Raw genomic sequence first — 19,028 nt, 5'->3', positions numbered from 1 at the left:
ACCCCTCAGACCCTGCGGGAGCCAGGCGAGCTGTCTCCAAATTCACCTTTCTCTTCTGCACGCTTAGTGTCACTCTGAAACAGTTCTGCGGGCACCGTAACAGGCACTCGCACCCATGCTGTGTCCTCCACCCGCTTCCCCCGACAGGGCCACCCTCTGTGGCCATGGCAGAGCCACCGTCAGAGGAGTTGGCAGTGTGCACTCCCGTGAGCAGGAGACAGGCCTCCTTCCCATCTCACAGCTTTGCTAATGCCGTTTTTCCAGGCTGACTACCACGTGCGTTTAGTTTCCCAGGCTCACTGGTGACTCCCAGCCTGGCAGAGCTCACCTGAAATCTTAGTTTTTGAGGAGAGAAACGCATCCCCACCTCTACTCCCTTCTCCTGTCCCTTAGGCTGGCATGCAAATCTAGTTGAGTATATGTTTACATCTTGGGTAAAACATATAACAATGAAACATACGCAAAAATGGTTAACTAGGTTATAATTAAATGTTTCAGGAAGAGTCTTTGACGCCAACTGGCTGAAAAATTCAGAAAGTCTTTAAAAAGCAGATGAAACAGGAAAAGACAGGAAGGTGCTGCAAATAATCCCAGTCTTCATAAAGGGCTGCAGGTTGCATATGCGGTAGAAATTCAGAATTAAGTCGTGTCTGCTCCTGCACCCACTGATTTTAAAAGTCCTGAAAGGACAAAAGAAGCCAGCAATAGAATCTTTTATAAGGAGAAATGGCTCAAGGGGAGCAGAATCCACGAAATCTCGCTAATGCATCAGCTGGGAGAGGGGACACCCAGTGCATGTTGGGGTGATGCCCTGCCGGATCCCTGGTCCCAAGCTGACGTAGCTGACTTTGGGGGATGCTAATGCCAGCTTTGCTCTCTAGAAATGGACTCGGCACTACTGCGCCATTGCCGACGCCAAGCTGTCCTTCAGTGACGACATTGAGCAAGCCATGGAGGAGGAACTGCCCCAGGTAAGAGGAGACCAGCTGCTCTTGCCTCAATAAGCTGCCTGTCCTGGGGCCGACATCTCCTGCATGGCTTCTCCATCCTGAGGCCAGTTGGTGCATGGGGGGATCCTGAGCCCTAACTGCTGCCTCTTTGGGCACCAGGGCCTAGCCAGCTCTTCTCTAATTGGCTGACCACTCCTGGTGCCCAACCAATAAGATTCAAGGCCCCTTCCTGCAAGGTGTTAGCCTGTGCAGCCCCGGGAAGCCAGGGTCACGTGGGTGTGTGCTGTAGCCTCACTGTCTGCCCTGGGCCCCGGCTTTCCTGCCCTGTCCCCTCCAGACATTGGCCATCTTCAGTGCACAGCATGGCTCTCTGAGCCCCTATAGGCTAGCACTGAGGTCTCTGTTGGGGACCTGTGGTCCATGGAGGTCAGGGAATCTCAGGGCTCCAGGAGGCCCCTGCAATAGTCACTGTCTGGGGAAGGAGGTGGGCAGGGGAGGCAGTACAGCCCTCAGGAGCCCCCTGTCTGGCTGTGGCACCCACCTGGCCACCCCCGGCTGGGCCCCGGTGACAGCCCTGTCATGCAGGCGGTCGGGCCGCGTGCAGCACTGCCTGATCCGCTCCACCGTGGAGAACGGGGCCGTGAAGTACTACCTGACCGACAACCTCAGGTTCGGCAGCATCTACGACCTCATCCAGCACTACCGAGAGTCACACCTGCGCTGCGCCGAGTTCGAGCTGCGGCTCACCGACCCGGTGCCCAACCCCAACCCGCACGAGTCCAAGCCGTACGTCCTGGGCTGGGTGGGAGGCGGATGCCCAGGTGGTCACGTGCCTGAACCTTGTCCTGACCCTGGTCCACCGGAGGCTGAGAGCTCCCTGGAGGCCGTGGCTTTGGCTGCCTCTCCCGCTTCTGTCCTCCCTGCTGCCCCCTGGCTTTGATCTTGTGGTCCTGAGGTCTCCAGCTTTGACTCTCCGAGTTTAGTGTTGGCCCTGTGCTGTCCTCCTGCCTGTCCACGCCACTTCTTGTTAGAGGATGAGGAAGAGAAAAGGCTGGCAGGAGAGGGTCCTGCATTTCTTCATGTAGAGCATCGTTATGCTTGGCAAACACATTGTGGCAATGAAGAAATCACTTTTAACCGGATCGTTAAAGTTTGTTTTTTGAAAGAAGCCCAATGAGTCAGAGCAACTGTTTTATATTTTCCTTTTTCTATATGGATTGATAAAAATGTGCTATTTTACATCGGAAAAAACTAAAAACAGCAACAAAAAAGCCTCCCAAACGCGAGAGTATTCACCTGATTTTCCCAGAGGGGGAGCAGCCCCTGGGAGTGGCTGTGGGGCGAGGATAAGTGGGTTTGTTCCCCGTCCTCTGCCCAGGTCCACTCGGCCTCCAAGGGTCTTTGCAGAATCACAGTTTGTGGAAGGGACCATGGCGGGGCGGGTCCATGTGAGGCTCCTGTGGCTTTCTGGGGCCACATCCTGGTTCTCCCCAGAGCCCACGGTTTGGCTCTGCAGTGGCCGCCGACAGCCTCGAGGGCTCTTACCTGGCCCTTCTGCTGCCCGGTACAGGTGGTACTATGATGGGCTGAGCCGTGGAGAGGCAGAGGACATGCTGATGAGGATCCCTCGAGATGGAGCCTTTCTCATCCGGAAGCGGGAAAAGAAGCAGGAAGGGATGGAGGACTCCTACGCCATCACCTTCAGGTAGGCGCTGGGGGACACGCGCTTGCCAGGGCAGGGTGGGAAGGACGTGTGTGAGCCCAAGGGCTGAGCTTTGGGCATCAGCAGTGTGACCACAGCGGTGAGTTCCAGACACACACAGCGGTGTTCTGTGCCAGCTCCTGTCACCTTCGGCAGCTCTGGGGCATTCACATTACCTGTGCTTTTCCAAGCTGGAAACTGAGGCACGGAGGGGAGGAGCAGTTTGCAGAAACACACAGCGGAGGCTGAATTTAAGCCTGTTTGATTTTTAGTCTGTGAACTTTAAAAAAAATTTTTAAGAGAAAAAATCAAAATGATACAAAATTTCATAACAGTGGGGAATTACCAGTGGTTAATATATTACGTATTGTTATCTTCAGAGTAACTATTTGGATTACAAAATACAGGCACGTACAGCTGATCAAACAATTTAAGCACAAACCGTTCTCCTCAATGAACTAAGAGAAACTAGTAGTATCATGTTAGTGATCATACATTCCTTCCTTTGTTTCTCTTTTTTTCTATTCTGGTTGTTTGTCTTGTTGAGCAGTTTCTTTCCCTTTCACAGAATCTATTGTAGGTTTTGTATATTATTTACTCTTTCATTGTCTTATACTAGGGAGACAATATGATGTTTACACATCTGAATCTGATTTATTTCACTTCTGCGTATGGTCTTGAGTTGTCGTCATTTACCTGTAAAACCCCTGAGTTTATCCTTTTTTATTTTTTATTGTTTTTGGTACTGAGGATCAAACTCATGACCTCACACTTACTAGGTAGGCGCTTATGCTGCTGAGCTAAATCCCTGGCCCAAGTTTACCCTTTTTTATAGCTGAGTAGTACTTCATTGCATAGAACGGTCACATCTTTTTTATCCATGCCTCAGTGGATGGGCATTTGGGTTGTTTCCAAGATTTAGCTATTACAAATTATGCTGCTATAAACATGGGTGAACATATATAGCTGTGGTATGATACTTTAGTTCTTTTGGGAAAACACCCAGAAAGGGAATACCTGGATTGACTGGGACTTTCAATCCTAGTTTTTCAGAAATCGCTAACTGATTTCCACAGTCTACACTCCCACCAACAGTGGAGAAGAGTTCCTTTTTTCCCACAGCCCCTCCAGAATTTGTTATTGGTTGACTTCTTAATAATAGCCATTCTTTCTGGGTTGGGATGGAATCTCAGTGCTGTTTTAATTTGCATTTCTCAAATGACCAACGATGCTGAACCTTTTTTCATGTATTTATTTGCCATTTATATTTCTTCAAATGAGAACTGTGTATTCATCTCAGATGCCAATTTTTTTTAATTTAAGGAGAAAAAGGGAAAAAAAAGCAGAAAAAGGGTATAAGTTATACAGAATTTCAGAAAAAAATAAACAATAGGAAATCACTAGTTAATGGATTACATATTGTCATCTTAGAAATGTTTGTTCAAGTTACAAAATTAAAGCTTATATAATGGACATTCAAACAGTGAGACCAAACAGTTCTGTTCAATGATCCAACAAAACTCAGTAATATCATTGTCTATCTTATACACTTAAATTTACATGCAGTTATACCATTTAGAGCACTTTCTTTTCCTCTCTTTTGTACAATGACTACTACACATTTTGGGTTTTATTGCTCCCACAGTTCTTATTACTTTTTTTGGAAGAGAATAAAACCAAATGTGACTTAACTGAACAGAGTCGGTTAAATCAAAAGGGTGGACATAATAGATAATGTAAAAACATTATACAAGGTGATCAACAATGGTTACCATAATGCCTCCCGCTATCTCCAATAGAGTTGCCTATATCATCAGTTATAATAAAATTGAACAAAACAGTAAAGAACGAAACCAACAAAACCAAAACATTGGAGACATTACAGGTCTTCAAAAGTAGATAATAGCCAACCAGAATGGGCGTCATAATGAATCCCACTATCTTCACAGCTGTTGCCTAAACTTTCAAACCTGGTACTATCAAGCAAAGCAGAATAGAGGAACATCAGTCAAAACAAGATGGTGAGAGCAATACAGGGCTTCAAATCAAGTTAATAGACTATCAAAGTGGGCTACTATAATATATCCTGCTTTTTTAAAATTTACCTTTCCTTTAATTAAAAGGATAAAAATAAAAAAGTAAATAATAAAATGGAGATTGGGATAAAAGAGGGCATAACAACTAAACAGTGCAGATCAAAACATAACCATTTAAGCAAATTAGTGTTTCACCACAAGATAATCCCGACATAAAAGTAGTTACCATATTGTCTCTTTCCTTGAGATCTTTGAGTATAACTTCGTATATTGTAGTCAGATGCCCATTTTTGGATTGGGTCTTTGAATTTGGGTGACCTGATTTAAAAAAATTCTCTACATGTTTTAGATAAAAGTCCTTTGTCTGAAGGGCAATTGGCTAAATTTTCCCCAGTCTGCAAGTTTTCTTTTTACTCTGTTGGAGATTTCTTTTGATGTGCAAAATCTTTTCAATAAGATGAGGTCCCAGTTATTGATCACTTGAAATACTTCTTGTGCAGTTTGGGTTTTGTTCACGAACTCTCTGCCTATCCCTGTGTCTTCAAGATTTCTACCTATTTTCTCTTTCAGTAGGTTTAGTGTTTCTGTTTTAATATTTAGAAATTTGATCCATTTTGACTTTAGTTTAGTGCATGAGTTCAGCTGAAGACCTAGAGCCTGTGACAGTGCCCCCAACAAGTCCAGCTGGAGGCGCAGAGCCCACGACAATGACTCACGCAAGTCTGTTTCATGGATCTGTGCTGGGAAGGCCCAAAGGTCAGTGGTGGATGGTAGAACCCAGCCGGATGAAGGATCTGTGCCAGCAGGCTGAGGGTTCTGCACTGGAGCCAAGAAGTGATGTTCAAAATAAGGACCAGGGCTCCCCCAAAAAGTACCACAGCCATCCTCAGTGACAGTGAGGTCCCAAACTCCTGAGAACAGCTGAGTTTATATCAGGAAGCCATTGTGGCAAACTTCTCTTGGAGACTGAACAACACACATCTTCCCCTCTGGAGCCAGGAGCAGAGTAAGGAACAGAGCTCCCCCAAAGTGAACCGCAGCTATTTTCAGTGACAACAAAGCCCCGAGCTCCTCTGACGATGAGAACAGCCAAGATCATATCAGGGAAGAAGCTCAGCGAGCTCGTCCAGGAGAGCCCACAGCAACAGGAGAGCCAGCAGCACCGAACAGAACCCGCTGCTTTTCCTCGCCAGGTCTGCTTTTTACACTGGTGACTTTCCTCGGGGGGGCCATCCACACCCAGCGCCATGCTGATTCAGTTCGGCTGGTGTTACAAGTTGACGGCCAGTTAGGTATGAATCCACCACACTGCTCTTGGAAAATTTAAGTCCCAGATGAAGTGGCGGGGGGAGAGGAGGAGGGAGAGAAAACTTATGTCCCAGTGACATAAACTGGATGTTTCAGGCGGCAACAATTCCAGTGGAGCAAGCACGCCTGGGCGGTGGGAGATAAGGGGGTGCCACAGCAGACTGGGGTGGTCAGAGGAGGCCACCATTAGAGAATGGATATGCCACTGCGGTCTGAACACAGAGAACAGGCCTTGGGGAGGTGAGGAGGGCCGTGCAGATGGTTGTGGAGAGTGGGCTGCTGTGGCCTGAAGGGACAGGAAGGTGGGCAGGGGAATGTGGGGCACAGAGGGCAGAGGCAGGAGAGGGCTTAGCAACAGGAAGCTGGTGTCCATATGGACAGCTGTCTGGGGAGAGGCCCTGGCGGGTGGCACTTGCGGGTTTCTGGGTGCACCTACTACGGGGTGCCCTGGGGGGCCGTCGGAAACTCCGGTGTGCTGTCCATGAACATAGGATCTGCAGAACAGGAACACAGTGGGCCCCTGCTAACTGTGGGGCCACTCTGGCACGCAGTGGGAGCTTACAATTTGAGCTTTCGTGGGTGAGCACAGTGCAGGCACACAGTAGGCCAGCACAGGGGCCTTTCTGATTTGGGGGAGGCTTCTTTATACCCATGAGCCACAGTAAATTCATGGGGTTTCAGCCCTCAAACCAAAGGACAGAAACGGGAAGGAAGCCTGCAGCCCTGCTGGGTGCAAGGCCTGTTTCGGGGGGTGGAGGCTGTCACACTTGCTTCTCTTTGTTCTTGTTTGGGGACGGAGACACAGACTGGGTCTATGACGAGAGCGAGCAGGATGTGTGTGGAGCTGGGTGAGATCCAGCCTTCCACGGTACAATCCCAGTCTTCTGCCTCGCTAGATGAGTGCAGATTCCCCCACGGCCTTAGGCAGAGCAAGAGAACATTATGGTTAACCTGGAAAAAACTAATTTTTTAAAAAGAAGAAACGATGGTTGGCAATTACAGCAAACACAGTTTCAGGGAACAGGTTAATAGAATTCCACCCTGACGCGGCTGAGCTTTGCTAAAATTCTGGGCTTGATGCACCACCTTTGAGTCAAACGGCTTCCAATCAGAAGCCTTCTAAATGTGTTCCACTTGCTGACTGAGCCGGTGGTGTTGATCAATCCTGTCTGGTTCGCTGACCTCCTTACCAGGCAAGCGCCAGCTCAGATTCCCACCCTGCCTCTGTCTCGGAGTTTCACACAGGTGGGGATGGGTTTTGTGTTTAGCCCCCAGCTCTTCCTCGCTCTGGTTTTGTCTCAAATTTAGTCTGTGCCGTGGAGGAAGAACCGTAGCACCTTTTTCATCTGGCCTGTGATTATTGTACAGCGCTCGCTTAGCAAGGGGCCCAGCTGAAGACAGAGACAGAATTTTTAAAAATTTATAATCCTTGGCCAGTGCAAATCTCCCACAAGAAATGAATCCTTGACAAGTTGTGTGTGAAGGGCATTTGCTAGCAGAGAAAACGTCTATGAGAAGTGCCGAGTGTCTGGGTGATGAACAAGGTCACGTCTCTTCCCCAAGGGAGCGGTTTTGCAGATTTTCGTGGGGCCCCTCAAGAGCAACGTCCAGCACAGGGTGTGTCTTCCTCCAGGGTTGCGGGTGGGGCTGGTGTGGCTGGAGCTTATTTTGAACAGCTTTCGTGTCTTTCTGTCGTCTCATAAAACAGGGCTGCCATCTCAGATAATCCCGAAGGTCAGGCAGATAGCACCAGCCAAGGAGCCGCCCAGGCAGGAGAAATATTTCTCGCTGTCTCAATTCTGCCATGACAGTGACAAAGAGGGTCAGTTTGCTGGCATTTGGTCACATGTCGGCTGGTGGCAGGGGTGTGGGTGACCATGGTCACCTGAGGGTGACACTCTCCTCTAGGGTAGCTGTCCTCAGTTTCTGGGAGGCCAGGCCAGGTCTTGTGAGTTCTCAGGACAAGCCAGAAGTCTGGGTGTTTTATGTGAAGTCTTGCAACATGAAAACTCCTAAACCAAGCCGTAGGAAGAAGCCTTCCTGTGTAGACCGAAGGGGTCCCCAGAACATGCTTGTGTGCTGAGCTTCCGGTCCAGCTGCCAGCCTGGAACCCTCACGCTAAGGTTACGACTCTCATTCCGAAAAATGAGGGACAGTTTTTAAAAAGCACACTGAAAGGAGGCCAAAGGGCCAGCCGTGGCCTTGCGCTCCCCGAGGAGCAGTTGGTGCCTCTTGGGGTGTTCCTGCTCGTCCCCGCTCCCCCAGGCCTGCCAGTTTGATTCTTCTCTGTCGCTTCCTGCTTTGTCCCTGTAGCCTTCTGGACTGGGATCTCCATGGCTGCCTCATCAAGCCTGGGAGGCTGGACGTTCTGGTGAGGTGTGTGGATGGGATTCTAACACGGCTTAGCGCTGAAGCCACGCTGGCCCTGTCAGCGGTCCCCGGGGCCAGTCCTAGGATTGCTCTTCCAGTTAATTCTAGCATGAACTTCTTCGTGCACAGGACTCTGGGAATCTCCTGCATCCTTCCCCTCTCAGACCTTAGCATTGGGAGGAGCAGACCAGTGGTCACGGGTACCGGGTGCCGAGGACAGCTGTGGTGCGGAGCTGGAGTCTGGACAAGGCTGCTTCTTCCCTGGTCGTGAGGATTGCAGGAGATGCTGGGGGTCAAAAGTCCTTGGCACCTTTGTCATTACGTGCATCACCTCGTTTAGTGCCTACAAAATCCTGGGGAATATGATTTTGGTGCCCATTTCTCAAGTGGGGAAGCTGAGGCCCAGAGACCCTCCAGCATACGCAGCTAGGAAGGAGCAGAGCGGTGGTCTGAACCCATGTCTGACCCCGTTGCCTGTACTCTGAGGAGTGGTTTTTCTGACTTCTTGTGAGTCCTTCTTCCCATTTCTTTTGGATGCATGGCGAGGGAAGCTGCTGATCTTAGCACCGTGTTCCTCTCTGGGGCTGCCGGGAATATTTCTTGGCCTTGTGGGTGAGGGTCTCGGCAGGGTTCGTGCTCCCCTGGCAGCTGCAGATGTGCAGAGGAGAAGCTGTATCTTGTTCCTTCTCTCCCTGCCCACCCGGAGCCCGCTGCCCTGCATCTCACACTGCAGCTGCTCTGCAGAAGGCAGATCCTGCAGAACAGAATCTGGGACGAGCGGCCAGGGTCAGAGTAGTGGAGAGGACCTCCCGTGGACAGGACGTGGAGCTGCCCTTGAGCCTCCGGGGGAGCGAGGACGCAGCCCCAAGGACTTCAGAGGTGGTGGTCGTGGCTCAGCCTGAAGGGCGAATCCTTTGTCGAGGGACTCGGCAGGGTGCTGAGTCCCAGGTGCCCTTGGCTGACCTGGTCAGTTTACCACCTTAAGCCTTAGCACCTCTGCAATGCCAGCTCCTCACCAGCAGATGGCGGTGAAACCACAGTGTCTGCCACCTCCGCCTCCCAAGTGACACGCAAATGGCACCGGGGATGCTGCTGGTGTCCTGGGCTGCAGCCTCTGTCTGACCTCCACCTTCCTGTTTTCCCTGAAAGCCTCAGAGAACCGTGAAAGCTCTGTACGACTACAAAGCCAAGCGCAGTGATGAGCTGAGCTTCTGCCGCGCTGCCCTCATCCACAACGTGTCCAAGGAGCGGGGGGGGGGGGGGGGGGGGTTGGTAAGAGGCTGGGGGCTGGTGGCGACCCATGCTGTCCCTCTGAGCCCTTCTGTCTGACCTTCTGTTGTGCTGAGTCCCCAGGAAGGTGGCCCAGCCCATCCTCCAAAAGAGACAGTGGGTACATCCCTGACAGTGGTTGTACAGGGTCTGCGTCCCTGTGTGCTGCATGTTACGGCACCTGAGCCTGCAGCTGCTTGCTGTTCACTGAGGGCTCTGGTGTCCCCAGCACTCCTCCGACTGCTGCCACACATCATCTACCCAAATCTGTGGAGCTGAGACTGTGACTGCCCCCACCTGAAAGATGTGGCTGCTGGGGTTTCCAGGTCACACAGAGGCAGGCTCCTCCCATGGCACAAGCCTTTTAGGTCACCTTAAATTCAGATTCTTAGGCTGTGCTTCAGATGCTTAGTCCTGTGCTGTGGTCCACGGCCCTGTCCTGCATGGAAGCAAGCAGTTTTAGGGCACAGGGGCCTGGCTGGCTACTATAGCTAGCAGTTTGCTCTTTCTTCACCTTGGAAGAAAAATTCATGGCCCGCCAACAGGTCCCCAGGTGAGTGGCACTGTGTCTGAGAGCAGCGGGAACTTAGCCTTACCCAGGGCCGTGGGCAGAGGTTTGGGCACCGACAAGACCAAGGTGTCTCCCGCCACGAGGTCGCTGGAGCTGACGGAGAAATCTTGACAGCAGCTCGTGCTGAGCCCAGTGTCTGGAGCTCTGTCGTGAGCGCTTCCTTTACCTCCAACGCGCTTCACTTAATCCCCGTGAGGTCAGGACGTTCCCTTCTGTTGCTGCAACCAAACACTGACATGAATTGCCTTATAGGAGGCCGGATGTGCTTCGGCTCAGTTTCAGTCAGTGGTCAGCAGCTCCAAGGCAGATGCATCACGGCGGAGAGGCCCAGGAGGAGGCTGCTCCTCCAGGGGAGCTGGGTTGCAGAGAGCCACAGAGGTCAGGGTCAGGAACAGGATGCAGTCCCGTAAGCCGCACCCCTGCTCCACTCCCTTCTAAGTCTGTCACCTCCCAGTAACGCCACCAAGTCCTGGACATGATAATGGATGGATCCACTGCTGAACGGGGTTATAGCCTACACGATCTGGTCACCTCCCAGAGTCCCACTCGGAACCCATGAGCCTCTGGGGGACGTTTTAGGTCCAAACTATAACCGTTCTGTTGGTAGCTGTTTTATGGAGGAGGAAAGCAAGGCACAGAGAAGGGAGTAGGAACTTGTCCAGGGTCACACAGCAGGCTGGGATTTGAACCCAGACCTCTGACCCCAGGCCCATAGTCTTACTACATTCACATGCGAGGCCTTTCACTGCCCTCCTTGGGGATTCTAAACTTGTTTTAAAGCCAGGAGAACTTCTCATCCCAAAGGTGTTCTTCCCTGGACCCCGAAATCCAAAGCAGGGCAAGGTACAGCTTGACCACAGCTGGAGCGGGAACTTGGGGTTGCCCCGAGTGGCCCCTCTGCCAGCACCTGAGCCCTTCCGCTCCATGTTGGGCCCCAGTAATGGTCTCATCCCTCCACCTCCCCCAGTGCACAGGCTTGGCTTTGGCTTTGGCAAGGTCGCTCCCCTATGTGTGGCACAGTCAAAAGTGGTCCCAGGCTGCCACTGCCCCCTCATGGTGGCCCTGCAACAACTCGCAGCCACACAGCGGTCCTGTGTGAGGGGGACAGCTGTGCAGCTCCCGAGGTCTTCAGGCTGTTGTCTCGGGAGGAACTAAGACACCAGCATAAGTCCCCTAGCAAGAGACTTTGGGTGCACAGACCACCCCACCTTGCTCATTCTGGAGGAGACAGCGCCGCCTAGTGGCTGCCTGCATCAGGCCACTGTAAACTTACAAAGCCGAGGACACCAAGTAATTTATGGCCAAACCAAGACCCTTTTGAGAGGGACAGAAATGCTATGATTGCACACGGGCCAAGGATCCTCAGAAGCACAGCCGGCCTGTACCTGAGCTGGGTCTGGAGAAATGCAGGAGAAGGGGGTGACAGTGATATCACTAGGAAAACGTTCTGCTCCCCAGCCCTTGCTCAGCTCATGCCACCACCCCACAGCACAGGTGGCAGGGAGACCAGGAGGCCCTGGGGGAGAGACAGCCAGGAGCGTGACTCCAGGTTAGCCGTGAGGCAGGTGCATCCAGCAGCAGCCTGGCGTTTTTTGCCTTGATCTTAAAAAATGTTACCATAAAAACTTCTAAAAGAAAGTTTTATTACTTACATTAACTATATTAGATGTCTTGTGTGGCCCCAGAGAATTTCTCTTGGCTCATAAAAGGGCCAAAAGGAGATGGTGGCTGCAGGTTGGATGCAGGTGAGGGTGTGGCTGCTATGACAGCCCTGAGACCAGGACACATGCAAAGCACAGAGGAGGAGCCCCAGCATCGTGAGCAGTCAGGGAGGCTCCCTGGAGGGAGAATGGGCACAGGCTTCAGTGGTCATAGGAGGAAGCTGGGCAGGGAGCAGTGTGGAGGGAACACCAGGTCTGAGTTCCAGGGCCCTGGGGTTAGACCGTGCTGGGCTGAGACTGTTCAGTGAGTGTGGCCCCTTTGGTTTTGGGTGGGCATTTCCGGCCCTGAATTCACGCCCACTTCACAGGTGATTCTGAGCACTCTGTTTCCATGTGAGGATTTGCAGAGCCTCTGCGGCAGCAGTGCAACCACTGCGGGCCGTCAGGGGTCGGCAGAGGTTTATGTCACAAATACTGAAGGTCTTTATGTAACTGTTTATGATTAGGAGTGATTTCCTAAGCCTAAATATTTAGTAATGGAGTAAGAGGTCAAAGAACAAAAGCAGCGTTTCCTGTGAGGGATGTGAACTGCTCTCTGAGTAACAGGTTGATGCCTGACGTTTGGTCTCTGTTAATTGGAAGTGGCCTCCCTGCACTGACCTAAATGATGGGAGACAGACGAATGGGGTGGGGCAGTTTGGAGGTTGGAGCGTCTCAGAGTCATCCTCTGTGGGTGCGCTGGCAGGACCTGGAGGGGACAGCAGGGAAAACTGGCTTCTTGGGGGTTTCCTGCATCCTGTTCTTGTGAGCTCTGTTTTGCTCTGGCTGGGGCTGGGGAGCGGGATACAGAGGGTGGAGAGCCTCAGTAGAAAGAGGCGCTTTGGGGGATCTCAGTGCAGCCAACCAGATGCGTGTCCCTTAGGAGAACTGCCACAGCATACACACTGCAATGCTGGACAGCTGAGCACTGTGCTTGAGCTGAGCTGGGCTGAGTTTTCGAGGTTCAAGATTATTCTCCTTCACTTGGGGAGACCTGGAGGCACACAGAACGCTGGTTTGGGCCTCCCCAGCTATAGCTGTGTTCCACTGGTGTAGGGAGCCGAGTGACAGGCATTGCTGCCTCGATGTCTCTCTCTCTCTCCTATGGGCACTGCGTCTGCCTACATTAACCATAATCCTCTCCTGCTTACGTCACGTATCCGGATGTGATGGTGACTCTGTTGTATTCATTTGTTTAACCTCTTCCTGTCCCAGCTCCCGCCCTTAGCCTATAAAAGGTGTGATTATTTTCTGAATAAACCGGAAGCTTGATCGGATTATTTCGTCTTGCTTTCATCTCTTTTTGTCTCCCCCATGTCTTTTATTTAATCCCCGTTTCCCCTCCAGGAGTTCTGAACTTGTTGATCTGCAGGCCGGATCAAGTGGCGCCCAACGTGGGGCTCCTGGCATGGAGAAGTTAACGAGGGAGCCGTTCGAGAGACAGCCAGCTTAAACTGAAAGTGAAAGCAAATTGAACCAGAGACCTCGGCCGAGGAATGAGTAAACTGAATCAAGGATTAAAGCTTAAAGCAACAGGACATTAAATCAAGTGCCGAGACCTCCGCAGATGACTATCCGACGTCCTGCCCGAGTCACGGTGAGTGAACGGCAACCCCATTTCCCTTCCCAGACATGGGTCAAGTATTGAGCGAACACGAAGTGTTCATCGGAGGCCTTATAAAGGCATGAAAGACAAGAGAGATAAGGGTTGGAACAAAAATTATTACAGTATTTTCAATTTATTCATAAGGTTTGCCCTTGGTTCCCCCTAGAGGGTTCTATAGATACCAAGAGGTGGAATAGAGTAAGAGATGCTTTAAAAGATTATTATAGAGTTTTTGGTCCAAAAAAGGTTCCTGTGACCACCTTTACATATTGGAATTTAATTTCTGAGCTGCTTGCCCAGAGGCATGCAGACCCTCAGGTTGAGGAGACAGTTACACTAGGTGAGGCTGCCCTGCGCGACTCCATTAAATCTACCTCAAAACCATCCTCAGAAAAATCTGAAGCCTCTAATTTCTCAGATGCAGAGAATGATGGCCTGTTAGAGGTCCTCATACATGGTGATCTGCCAGCACTTCCACCTGTTGACATGATCAGCAGGTCCCAGGATGGCAGCCCGCCACTCCCTGTGCCTCCATGGCAAATTGGGGATTCATATAAGCCTTTAGAAACAACCTTAACTCTGAAAAGCTTGCAGCCGCACAGCAGCTGGTGCAGGACCAGTTAGATGCAGGCCACATTGTTCCTAGTAATTCCCCTTGGAACACACCTATCTTTGTTATCCAGAAAAGGTCAGGGAAGTGGAGGCTGCTACAAGACCTTAGGGCGATAAATAAGACAATGGTCTTAATGGGGCCCCTACAGCCTGGCCTCCCCTCACCCAGTGCCATTCCTTTAGGATTTTTTAAAATTGTCATAGATCTTAAAGATTGCTTTTTCTCTATTCCTTTACATCCAAAGGACCAAAAGCGTTTTGCCTTCAGTCTCCCATCAATTAATTTTAAAGCCCCTATGCAGAGATTTCAATGGAGAGTTTTGCCACAAGGTATGGCCAACTCCCCCACACTATGCCAGTCTTTTGTAGCCACTGCAATACAGTCAGTCAGAGATCATTGGCCACATATCTATATTATTCATTACATGGACGATATCCTCTTGGCAGGAGATGATCAAAACCAAACCCTAAGGTGCTACCAGGACTTACAGGTTGCCTTACAAGAGGCTGGACTTCAAATAGCCCCTGATAAAGTACAGCTTACTGATCCATATACATACTTGGGTTTTCAATTATGTGGCACTCAAATACTCTCTTTAAGGCCCCAACTGAGGCTTGATGGCCTCAGAACACTTCATGACTTCCAAAAACTATTGGGAGATATTAATTGGCTCATACCATTTTTAAAACTAACTAAACATGATTTACAGCCCCTTTATGCGCTGCTTCAGGGAGACATAGATCCAACTTCCCCCCGAGAGCTTACACCTGATGCCAGGAGAGCGCTCAGTAAAGTAGAAGAGGCTATTGCTCAACAAACTGTTTCCTTTATGGACTACAATGAGCCTTTACAGTTTCTCATTTTTAATACAAAGCTTTGCCCTACAGCAGTGATCTGGCAACAAGCTCCCCTCATGTGGGTCCATTTACCAGTCTCTCCAAAAAGAACACTTTTGCCTTATTTCCAAGCTGTGTCAGACCTAATAATCCAGGGTAGAAAGCAAAAAAAATGTTACTTTGGCAAAGAACCAGACATTATCATTCAACCTTTTACAAAAGACCAAATAGATTGGCTACTTCAGAGTACGGAAGTATGGCCTATTGCCTTAGCTTCCTATTCAGGGACTATTGACAATCATTACCCTCCAAATAAGCTAGTTGACTTTGCCAATCGTCACTCATTTATATTCCCTAAAGTCACAGCTTCACAACCCCTTCCGGGTGCCCTGGTTTTATTCACTGATGGCTCATCCTCCGGAAGGGCTGCTTATGTATCTCAAGACAATGTTTCTACCCTCCAGGCAGATACTTCCTCTGCACAATTAGCAGAGTTAGAAGTTATTCTTGCAGCCTTTGCTGCTTACTCTAACCAACCATTTAATTTGTATACTGACAGTGCTTACCTTGCTCAGTCTGTTCCATTATTAGAGACTGTTGCTACCATATGTCATGCTTCCCCAGCTGCAAATCTGTTCAAACAATTACAATGCTTCATACGGCTTCGCCATCATAAGTTCTTTATCGGTCATCTGCGAGCTCATTCCAACCTCCCAGGGCCTCTTGCCCAAGGAAATCATTTGGCTGATGTTGCTGTACGAGCACAGGTTTTTATGGCTCAGGACTCCAAGGTGTCTGAGGCCCAACAAGCCCATCAGCTACACCACCTCAATGCTCACACCCTCCACCTTCTCTACAAAATTACCCATGAGCAAGCCAGACAAATTGTAAAAAATTGCCCATCTTGTGCTATCCACTTACCTGTTCAACACCTAGGAGTCAACCCTAGAGGTTTAATTCCTAATGCCTTATGGCAAGTGGATGTTACCCATTTCAATGAGTTTGGCAATCTAAAATATGTACATGTCATTATTGACACTTATAGTGGCTTCATTTTTGCCACTCTCTAGACTGGAGAAGCTGCTAAACACATTATAGCCCATATGCTGTCAGCCTTCTCAGTTCTGGGATGTCCTCAACAGCTCAAGACCGATAATGGCCCTGGCTATACCAGTACCTCCTTTGCTCAATTTTGCAAGAGCCTTAATATCCTCCACACCACAGGTATACCTTATAATCCTCAGGGACAAGGCATTGTTGAACGTGCGCATCGTTCTCTTAAATTCACTATAGATAAAATAAAAAGGGAGACATGGTACCCCACCCAGGGGTCCCCTAGAAATATCCTTTCACATGCTCTTTTTATTTTAAATTTTCTGACCCTGGATGCTTCAGGCTGCTCCGCAGCATCTCGGTTTTGGCATACTCAGACTCAAACACGGTTTGCATCTGTTTTATGGAGAGACCCACTAACCAATGTGTGGAATGGCCCTGATCCAGTCCTTATCTGGGGACGAGGTTCAGTGTGTGTTTACTCTCAACAAGATAGAGAAGCTAGATGGCTACCTGAATGCCTCGTAAAGCAAGTAGACAGTTCTTCAAAGACCCCATATAATGCCCAGGAATAATGTTATTTCCTGAGGCACAATCCCCTGTGTTCTCTTACAGGTGACACATCTTCATGGAGCCTTATGCTGCTTAACCAGCCTTCTTGAGCCACACCACACCCATGGTGAATTTCGACCCCTGCCAAACAGACTACAATTACTGACAGCCATGCACAGAACCCCATGACTGCGGAAGAGGCTCTTCTCGGTCTGGAGGAACATACACCAGCCAAATAGACTGCATCCAGTGTTATGCAAGGCATGCTCCAAGACACAGGAGAATGACTTCATACAGAGGCACCAACAAATGACTGTCAACCCCTTCTCCTCGATTTGGGGGGGGGAGTTTTTCCCTTACCTAGCGCCCCTTTTGGGTCCCCTATCTGACCTATTGTTTCTCATTTCTGTGAGTTCTTGTATTTTTCAGAGGATTATGATGTTCATTAATAACCGGATAGACGCATTTATGGCAAAGCCCATTCAGGTACACTATCATCAGTTGGAGATGGCAGATCAACAAACCTACTGGGAAGGAATTCCCACAGTGGCCCATATGATGATGTGGCCTAACTGCTCTGGAGCAATGGACAGGCAGTCAGAGACGGGCAACTAGGACATGCATGTTAATTCCAACGGCCACCTAAGACAGGCACAGGACCAACTGCTGTTCTGCAAGCCCATGACGGGTAAGGCCTGGTTGGGTTCATGCAATGAGGTCGTTGACCTAAGACAGACGCTGTCCTCACAGGGCCTGCCATACTCTTAATTAAATAATATAAAAAGGGAGGAGATGTAGGGAGCCGAGTGACAGGCATTGCTGCCTCGATGTCTCTCTCTCTCTCCTATGGGCACTGCGTCTGCCTACATTAACCATAATCCTCTCCTGCTTACGTCACGTATCCGGATATGATGGTGACTCTGTTGTATTCATCTGTTTAACCTCTTCCTGTCCCAGCTCCCGCCCTTAGCCTATAAAAGGTGTGATTATTTTCTGAATAAACCGGAAGCTTGATCGGATTATTTCGACTTGCTTTCGTCTCTTTTTGTCTCCCCCATGTCTTTTATTTAATCCCCGTTTCCCCTCCAGGAGTTCTGAACTTGTTGATCTGCAGGCCGGATCACACTGGGCCCACAGAGCAGAAACCACTCTGCCCCCGACCCAAGGCCCAACATGCAGACATAGCCACGGAACACGCACACCATGAACACAGGGTCAGAAGACAGGCACAAGGCCACACAGGAAGAGAGACCCACGGGTGCCCCCAGACAGGTGGCTGGCAGGTGACACCAAGCCTGGGAGCATCAGAAGGGACTGTAAGTCCTAGGAGCTTCCAAAGGCATCCGGATAACTCTGGAAAAGGCCTTTTGGGTCTGGAACAAAACTAATTTCCTCAGTCTAAAATTTACTATGTCAGTAAAGGGGCCCATGTCCGTGACCCCCAAAGCTAAAGCAGAAGAAAAGTCTCACAGTCCAGGGCCACAGCACCATGAGATGGGAATCAGGAAGGAAAGGACAGGCTGGGAGCTGTTAATGGGGACATTCACAGGAGAGATGTGCTCTGGTTCACTGCTCAAGGGGCTCCCTTCCCAGGTAGGATGAACATAAAACACACTCAAAATTTAGTCCTGGTCATAATTTAGTAGGAGTTTAAAATTCCCTGACTTCTTGGCATGCTACAGAAAAATGGGTGAGGTTAACATCAGGCCCCTGCCCATCAGCACTGCAGATTACGGGACACGGCATCGCCAGGCTGGAACAAGAGGACAAGTGTCTACCACTCCCGTGTCAGGACAGCAGAACTGCACTGTGGACATGCAGGACTCCAGATATGTGCGACAGCTTCCCCCCAGGAAGTGCCGAGGCAGCTCCCAAATCAATGGTGTTTTATTCAGAAGACAAAGCTCTGGATAGGGAAGAGAGGGAAATGGCTAATTTTGCAGTACAATTCCATCTTACAGGATGATGCTGCTGTAATTAAGACTTGATGATGGTAAATCTCACATAAGGTAAATCTCCCTCTAATGAAAATTCCAAAGTCAGAAGCTAAAAATTATGAGGTAAAGTTGGGCGTTGGAAGGTCAGGTATAGGGGTCCTGGAGGTTCAACTTTGGTGACTGAGGATTCAGGCAAATACAGTAGAATGTCTTGGGGATGGTAAATTTATTCTAAGATTTTTCGATGTAAAAAAGTGTAATTTTAATTGGGACTGTTATAAAACTAAGAACCAATGTAAAACTTGGGAAGCAAAGAAGTAAGAAAAAAAAGAGATAAACAGAAACCTGACCAAGAAATAGAAATAAGGCAAAAGACAGAAGAAGAAATAAATGCAATTAAAATGTGTAGTGATCAAAATGACATGGATAAAAACTTACAGTTAATTTGTTAAATGGGCTGAGTTCTTATTAAATCCAACTATGCATGTTTATAGAAACAAGCCTAAGAGCAAATTATAAAGACAA

At 49.5% G+C, this 19,028-nt stretch overlaps 1 protein-coding gene across 1 annotated transcript; it reads left to right on the top strand.

Annotated features, from left to right (window-relative positions):
• Positions 1-1,370: 1,370 nt before the first annotated feature.
• On the top strand, positions 1,371-16,838 carry LOC111755708 (1-phosphatidylinositol 4,5-bisphosphate phosphodiesterase gamma-2-like). Its single transcript, XM_063246683.1, has 4 exons — positions 1,371-1,376; positions 1,432-1,736; positions 2,521-2,655; positions 13,254-16,838. The coding sequence occupies exons 1-4, from the start codon at positions 1,371-1,373 to the stop codon at positions 13,357-13,359; spliced, it is 552 nt and encodes a 183-aa protein (XP_063102753.1). The 3' UTR covers positions 13,360-16,838.
• The last annotated feature ends 2,190 nt before the right edge of the window (positions 16,839-19,028 follow it).

This window comes from Cavia porcellus, unplaced genomic scaffold (genome assembly GCF_034190915.1).
Source record: "Cavia porcellus strain 051 isolate PalLab524CR breed Dunkin Hartley unplaced genomic scaffold, mCavPor4.1 scaffold_4, whole genome shotgun sequence".
NCBI classification, from domain to species: Eukaryota; Metazoa; Chordata; class Mammalia; order Rodentia; family Caviidae; genus Cavia; species Cavia porcellus.
The sequence above is the reverse complement of the archived record's forward strand: the minus strand, read 5'-3'. Positions and strand labels throughout refer to the sequence as shown.